At 37.5% G+C, this 8232-nt stretch overlaps 1 protein-coding gene across 2 annotated transcripts; it reads right to left on the minus strand.

The window, feature by feature from the left end:
* Positions 1-179: 179 nt before the first annotated feature.
* On the minus strand, positions 180-4848 carry hemk2 (HemK methyltransferase 2, ETF1 glutamine and histone H4 lysine). Of its 2 annotated transcripts, none has more exons than XM_077514021.1 (6): positions 4581-4848; positions 3729-3812; positions 3555-3645; positions 3406-3489; positions 3109-3322; positions 180-1216 (listed from the first exon to the last, which is right to left on the minus strand). In XM_077514021.1, the coding sequence occupies exons 1-5, from the start codon at positions 4715-4717 to the stop codon at positions 3110-3112; spliced, it is 609 nt and encodes a 202-aa protein (XP_077370147.1). In that variant the 5' UTR covers positions 4718-4848; the 3' UTR covers positions 180-1216; position 3109. The 2 variants fall into 2 exon arrangements, with proteins under 2 accessions (XP_077370147.1, XP_077370146.1); XM_077514020.1 differs by having other exon boundaries at positions 190-1216; positions 3181-3322.
* Positions 4849-8232: the final 3384 nt, after the last annotated feature.

Here is an 8232-nt window from a genome sequence, read left to right on the forward strand (position 1 = left end):
ACGCAAACGCACGCACGCACGCACGCACGCAAACATACACACAAAAAAAAAAAAAAAAAAAAAAAAGAGCAATGATGACAAGACGTTGAATCGGTAAGACTACCGAATGAACAATTCTGAGCTCTTAAAAAAAAAAAAAAAAAAGGATTAGTCTCCTTTTTATTTGTGGTATGTTCAGCTTTCTGCATACAATGTTAGCGTATTCCAAGGTTTGAGAAAATTCACGTTGACATTAAATGATTGATGTGTACAGGTGAAGGTTCTTAAAACCATTCACCATTTATTTCACCTCTAAAAAGTTAATTTTTCCACCTAACTTCATATTTATCGTATTAAGTCATTATGCTTTTCGAAATGCATATTCATATTGGTGGAGTGGCAAATTTTTTTAATGGACTGAAAGACTACATGCAAACAGAATATGATCACTGACAGGGTGGACATTTTTGGTTGATAACATTTAATGGTGGACCATCACTTAACGTGATTCAGTTAGCAAGCTAACTGAATAGAATTCAACAAATCTTGAACATTTCTGACAAGATTTACAATCAATATTTCACTATGACAGAGTGGACATGTTAAGCTTGACAATGTCCCACTATATATACATGAGGAAAATTATTAAATAAGTGTACATATTGATTATATAATTATTCGGTTTTTCGACCACCATTAAAGAAAGACAAAATGCTGGTAATGTCACTGAAAACGAGTTTCTTAAATGGGCAGTTATCCAATAATGACGGGTTGGACAGCAATTTCAGGGACACAAAAAAATGTTAAACATGATTATGAAAATGATCAACAATAAAATGAAAGCAACACTGTGAAATATAAACTTAACTTCTGCAAGTCACCAATAATTTACAATACAATACAAAAAAAAAAGTTTATCACTCAGACAAAAACGTTTAAAAAAATGTATAAATTAAGAAAAATGCAATGTAAAAAATGGTGTAAAATGAATAAAACCTTTTTTCTCATTGGTATGTGTACAAAAATGTGGCAAATTGGCGACTTTTAATAATACCTCAGAGTTTCATGGTTCTATTTTCTTGACGACTGTGATTCTGAGAAGGACATTTGACATGTGACATTCACGTATGTTTGCACTTATGGAAGCGCAGGACTGCCAGCCTCTCGTTTCCAGCTCTGGTTGACAGGTGTGGCTTCCCCTGCAGACCGTATCCACTCAATATCTGGATGATCTCCTCTACAATGGGAAGGAACAACGCAGGTGACATGAAAGAGCAAAAATATGAAAGAATCAACGAAATTCATCAAAGGTGTGATTTTTTTGTTTTTTTGTTAGTCTTTTGATCGATGATTACAAGTCAGTTCAAGATGATCTAAATGGTGCCAAAAATTGTTTACAAATCATATCTGCTAGCCACGTATGGTGACAATTAAAGATTTTCTACCAGATGGCAAACGTTCCAATTAACCTCAAAGTAGGGCTGAGTGATGTGGCCACAGAATGAAATCTTTTTCAGTCATTCAGGACAGGACGATTACGATTTTCATCAAATAAACCCATCTGCCAAGACTCTTGAAGGCCGCCATATTGCTCCTCTCAACAAACGTTTCTCGGCATACGATCCTATACATTTACAGTATCAAGATTGGAGAACATTTAAAGCGTACTACAGCATGATTCATGATGTTTCAAATTTGTTCAACATAAGAGGACTTCAGACATTTTACAATGTGCCTTAAATACATGCATAAAAATGTTTACAAAAGGAAACTTGTTTTTTTCTAATGAAAGAATTTTAATTCAACAAAAGATGCCTCTGCCAAATCTGATATTGGGGCCATAAAGGAAAACACACTTCTTCAAAGGGGCACATACTGTATGGTCCACTCCATTTTTTTTTTTTATCTATTTTTTACTTGTGAAAAAATAATGACCACCCCACCACAAACACACTACCCCACCAACCCTACACTAACTGCCTACGAGCTGCATAAATCTAATTTGTGCGTATACCGTATAGTTTATAGAGTATTCTGCTCGTGAAAAGGGAGGAGCAAGATGGCCGCCCTGTGACTTAAACGGCTTGCATGATGGGCATGTATGGGCTATCGGCTATCCAGTCATATTGCTGCCTTCATGTGGTTTCGAAATTATGGTAAATAACGACTTGTCGAGTAGAAAATTGCAGGTCCATCTTTCTCATAGCACGTGAAGGCAGTGTATATTCAGATCAGCGTTGGTAACTAGGGATGTAACGATATCCAAACATCACGATACTATATTATCACGATATGAATCTCACGATACGATAATTATCGCGATATTGTGTGTGGGTTGGTGATACAGTATTTAAAAAAGGTCACAATATTGTAAAAAAAAAACAACAACTCAATATTGTGCTTTACATAACAGCAATGCATTGAAACCACCTACAATCTCTAATAACACTTAATATTGAGGCACTAATGCACGCACACATATTGCCTCGGTTCACAAGCATATTACGTTCCCCTTTATCTGACAATTAGTGTAGATTTTAATTTAACATAGAAGGGCAAAACATGCCTTATGAATATTAAATTGCACTAAGAAAGTAGCCACCAGAGGGTGCTAGAACTGCACAAATGGAACTCAACCTGACTTTTTTTTAACAGATGTGTTGCTTTTAAATATCGTGAACATGACGACGACGATATTGTGGCAGTTTTAATATCACGATATCACGATATTGCCCTTATCGTGACATCCCTATGGGGTATATGCCACGGAAGAGGCGGGACTGTTTTTTTGCACATCAGTTTGTTTCCGGTTCGGTTTGTGACGTGTGAGCTGCGTCAAAAATAATTGTGCATCCGACTTTGTGCCCCTCGGTTGCGTGTTCGCAACCCGGACCGGAAATAAACTGATGTGCAAAATCACGTCCCGCCTCTTCCGTGGCATATACCCCATAGGTAACTATTGGAACCATGTCTTGTCAACTACACATCCAGCATTTTGCCACTTGTGCAAAATTACAACTCAGAAGAACATTTGGATGTAACAGAACAACTTTTCATAATCCAGAAGGCAAAATTCAATTTTTAAAATGACAATTAATCAAATTAAATTGATTTATTGCCCCGCCCTACCTCAAAGGTTGAGAACCACTTGCCTGCCCCTCTTGTGACCATGAAAGAAGTATTGAAAAACATGGCCTGCACCTGGATGATTCTCCGCTATAGTGACCAAGTAGAAGAGGCCTCGACTGGACAGCAACTGCGATACGAGCGGTAGAAATCTGTCGGTGACCTCGCGGCCTCGCCTCCCACCGGCCCAGGCAGCTTCTATGCCCGTGCCGCCCACCTTGACGACACAAACAAATAAAATAGCACTTAATCCTCCACCATCTCCCTTTGATGCACTTTCAACTGAAGAGGCAACGCCACCTCACTGGACGGCGTGACCACGTAAGGAGGGTTGAACACGAGCACGTCCACCAGGCCGCTCAACCGGGGCAGGAGACTTCCCACCTAAAGCAGAGCGCCATATCAAACAGGCGAGTCAAGCGTTGAAGTCGAGTGAAGCGGAATCTGACCAGGTCTGTGACGACGGGCTGGAGTGCCACGTCGTTGCGTGACGCCGTCTCGGCGGTGCACAGCGCAGCGGCGCGGTTGACATCCGTGCAACTGGTAAAACACACTGGCGGTAACATGGAGGGAGCGGAGGAGGGAGACGAAGATGATGATGATGATGATGATGATCAACTCACAAACATGCCGAGGGTCCCAGCAGGGATGCCAGGAATGCCGACACCACTCCGGAGCCGCTGCCGACCTCCACGCACACGCACGGCCTGCGGGAAGCGCAGAAAATAAGGATCACAAAAATATTCGGCTTTTGACTGGGTGAAATTTCAGCGGCAAACATTCCAATATTGTTGATTTGACCTCTAAACTTTTAAATCAACTGTTCAGCGTTATAGTAATTATTATTGTTACTTTTAGTGTATTATTATTATTATTATTATTATTATTATTATTATTATTATTATTATTATTAAAGAAATACTTGACTCATTGAGCCATTTTCAGCAGTAAAAAGTTAATATTTTGTTATTATTTTTTATGCACAATTAATACCTTTAAAAAGTAATTTTTCTACTTGCTGTCGACTGATGATGACATCACCCGCGCTAAGGAAACAGGTAACGACTGTTCACCTGTTTTCTGGGCTTGGTCATACGACGTTAGCATACTGACCCATGTTTGGCTGGATGTTATCATGTCAAAATATGTTTTTAAAGTTTTGTTTACTATGTTGAAAGGTTTAGTGTACCTGATGTTTGATTGTGAATTAAGATTGTTAAATAAAGTTGGAAAAAAATGTGTTTTTAAAGGTATTAATTGTACATGAAAAACTAATGAGGTTATCACATTAAGTATACAAAAACAATTCTTACTGGTGAAAATGGCTAAATAAGTTAACTGGCCCTTTAATGTTTATATATAGTGTTTCTGTAGTGTGTGAGAACTAGAGAGTTGTGTTTTGCGCCTGAGATAATTCTTATTTCTGTCCCTGACCACCCATCAAAACAATCTTCTTAGCCGCGTGCGTGTCTCACCTCAACCGCTGGAGCGTCTGAGCATCTTTTTCCAGCGCATCAATGAGCAAGAAAGAATCCTCCGACGGCTCGTAAACTTCACTGAAGTCTCCCCGTGCGGCGTGATCGTACAGCGGCGTGGGGTAGTTGGCTGACATGTCGAGCTAAACGCACACGTGTCCTCTGCTCGGGCAGACGCGCATATCAATTTCAATAACTCCACACGGTTAATATTTGCGCGTCGAACTGTACAACGCGCAGTGTTTACTTCCTAGTACGTCACGCCTACGTAAGTACGTGACCGGACGTGATGACGTTTCTCTGCGTCGTTGCCACTTGTAAGATGGTGCTCCCATCTGGTGGACATTTTGAGAAACTGCTTATCTTGCCTGATACGAATTGTTATTCAAATCAAATCTTTATTGTAGAAGATCAATTTCAAATAATGAGACCATCAACAGTCTTATGTGTTGTACACTTTTATTTTGCAGTTGCTACGCAACCAGTTTCTCGAGTCGTAACCTTTTCAGCTACAATAAATAAATATTGGTCCTGCTAGACCCGTTTTTCTGCTTTCAGTCTTGCGAGGTTACAGTCAACAGCCTGGCTGTCAAAAACGGTCTCAACTCTTGAGTTGATATTTGAGACTAAAGTGCGTTAGCTTGTGCGTGTGTGTGTATTGTGAGTTTGTGTTGGAGTTGCAGACAGTGTTGATTGAGCAGCTACAGATTGTTCAATAAATCCATCCTGCTGGTGCGCCTCTTGGTGGCCAAATAGAGGTAGTGTGAATTCGGATTTTAGTAGTTTTTTTTTTTTTTTTTTTTTTTGACCCATCCAATGCATTCATGAGTCCTTAACCAACATTTAATTTTGGCGTCTTCTATTTTGATTACATGGCTAAGGTAGGCGAGTTGACAAGGTTGACATGCAACAAAAAATGTAATACTAACCTAAGTTGTACAAAACCATAATATTACATAACAAACTAATAAATGTCAAGAAAATACTTAAAGAGACACTAAAGCAAACTCTGGGATTTATTTCAAAATAAATACATTATTCATTGAAGATAGTCACTGGAAACGAGGATTTAGATTGAATTTTAAACAATTTTTCCCCATTTCAATTCTCCTGATTTTTTTGGGAAGTGTTGCTAAAATGAGCCATGTGAAAATTCCCAAGGTGAATGTATCTCTAAATCTAAAAAAATATCTCTCAAGCAATTAAAATAATAAATAAATAAAAATAGTGAAAGGAATGTGTCAGAGTAAAAGTACAGTTTATACATGACAAAAATGCTCATATAAAAGTAAAGAGTATGTTGCATTAAAACTACTCTGACAAATACATTTCCTTCACAATATGATTAAAATCAATGAAATGGAGTTGGTGTGTTGAATGCTTCAGATTCCAAATGCATCCTACTGGTCCAAATAACAAAGAGAAATTAACATCAAAAATAGGAAGGCAGTAACACCTTTCAGTGTTAAAAGTCACACCAAAACAGTGAGAAATTAACACACAAAAAAATGACGGTTAATAACACTTTTAAGTGTTAAAAAATAAAAATTTGAGAAATAAACACTGACAAGCAAAAGGAAATAACACTTGGAAGTGTAAAAACGTCACTTTTATGTGTCAAAGAAGAACACTGTGTGTTGTAAATGAAATCTACTAAAGAGTTAAAATCTTACACTGTCAGAAGTGTAAATTTAACTCAGAACAGGTGAGAACTAGGGATGCACGATAATATCGGTGGCCGATAATTATCGGCAATTATCGACCAATTTGATTTCATCCATATAAACCAGATAATAAAGAAATCCAGTAATAATTATAGACATGCCACGTTGGTCCATCTGTTGTGGTTCATATCAATAAAATTCAGCTTCGTGGTGCTTTACATACATTGAAACATTGTGCAAAGTTTATACAATCTTTCAATGGATTTGTTAGACTTATAGTAGGACTCGAAAGCATATTTGTATTCAAGTTAATTTTGCAAACAATTATCGGCTTACTTATTGGTTATCGACATCAGCACTTTTAAATTATTGTTTTATCGGTATCGGTTGAAAATAGCACTATCGTGCATCCCGAGTAAGAACTATATAAATAAACGAGAGGTAAGTGTTAAATTTAACACTGTGGGAGTTAAAGTTACACTTAGGCTTTTAGTGTGCATTTGGTGGGAAAAGCCAAAAGGTAGCCTCAATTTAGCAGATTTGACATGTTCCACTTGACATTTCTAAAATGGCTCCGAGCACCTTCCAAACTCAGAAGCTCTCTTCAGTGTAAAACAACTTCGACTTGAACACTGTTGACATTAGCAAGTCCCCCCGGCTGGTTTAATCTCTTGTCTGTGTTTGACCTAGAAGTTCCCCCCTTGACAAAAATCTTTGCCTCATTTCAATGCTAATGTACTGTTGCGGGTGTTTTCAAAGCCGAGCCGCTATTTATTATGAATCAGCTTACCCACGAGGCAGCCGTTAATCCGCTCCATCCCCGCGGAACTGCCGCGCTCCAAGAGGTCAAGAAGATAGTGCTTAAATAGACTCGTCTCGTCTTATGATTCCGAGGCAACGGTAGGTTGACCTGCACGCTGTACAAATGTCCATTCATCATTTTTGCTGGACCACAAATGCTGTTGGGGGTCAAAGGGAAACTGGAGCCCCAGTTGACCCCAGTGAGAGGTCGGCCTCACCCTTGACTGAGCAACAGGATTCAAACAATCAACACAGACAACCATTAGCATGAGCACATTCAGGCAGAATTTGCAATTTACTGCACTATTTTACAGGTTTTCTTTCTATTTTTTCCTTTTAAATCAGGCAACCCAGCCTAAAAAGTCGTGTGTTTTTTTTTTTTGAGGGGACATCGCTTAATTAATTAATATGAACACAGCAGAAAAGGCACAAATAAATTATGATTCAGGTACCGCTTTGGTCCATTACATGTGAGAAATGTTTGAATGAAAATGTTTAATTGTGATTCAAAACAAAAATAATCAGTCTGCTTTCACAGAGGACTACTGAAATCGATTATTTAATGTCGAAAGGCTAAATTTCCAAGACTTTGGATAATTTTAAATAAATCAAATCCTCTACATCATTAAAAAAAAAATATGGATTAATTTGATAATCAATTATGTGTTAATTCATCATTGCGCCTAGGGCAATTAATCGAAATTCAATTCAAATTCCAATGATTACACTCCACAATTACAAAATCAGCATAATTGTAAAAAAAAAAAAAAAAAAAAAAAAAGATTATTAATACTAATTTTGAGTTGTTTAAATGTATACGTTTGCAGATTTTTATTTTATTTAAAAATAAATTTAATGCATTTTGTTTCATCCTAAAGGAATTGCATCATTATAGTGTTGTCAAAGAATTTAATTTGTCTTTAAATTTTATGTTTAAACATTTTCTTGTTTTTTGTACCAAAAAATAAATGATCGTCCTAATCGTGATTTCAGTTTTTACCAATATAATCGTGATTAATATTTTCTTCATAATGAAGCAGCCCTGATTGCACCCCTTCTTATGAGTTTTGTGTACAATAATTACATTTGTTTTTGTCATGTTGTTAGATGAATATTGATTATGACCTGCTCCAGATGTTGTGTGCTGCCATATTGCATTTTTGTACTCATGATTTCTAGGTACCAAA

The sequence above is a fragment of the Festucalex cinctus genome, chromosome 2 (assembly GCF_051991245.1).
Source record: "Festucalex cinctus isolate MCC-2025b chromosome 2, RoL_Fcin_1.0, whole genome shotgun sequence".
Classification (NCBI taxonomy): Eukaryota; Metazoa; Chordata; class Actinopteri; order Syngnathiformes; family Syngnathidae; genus Festucalex; species Festucalex cinctus.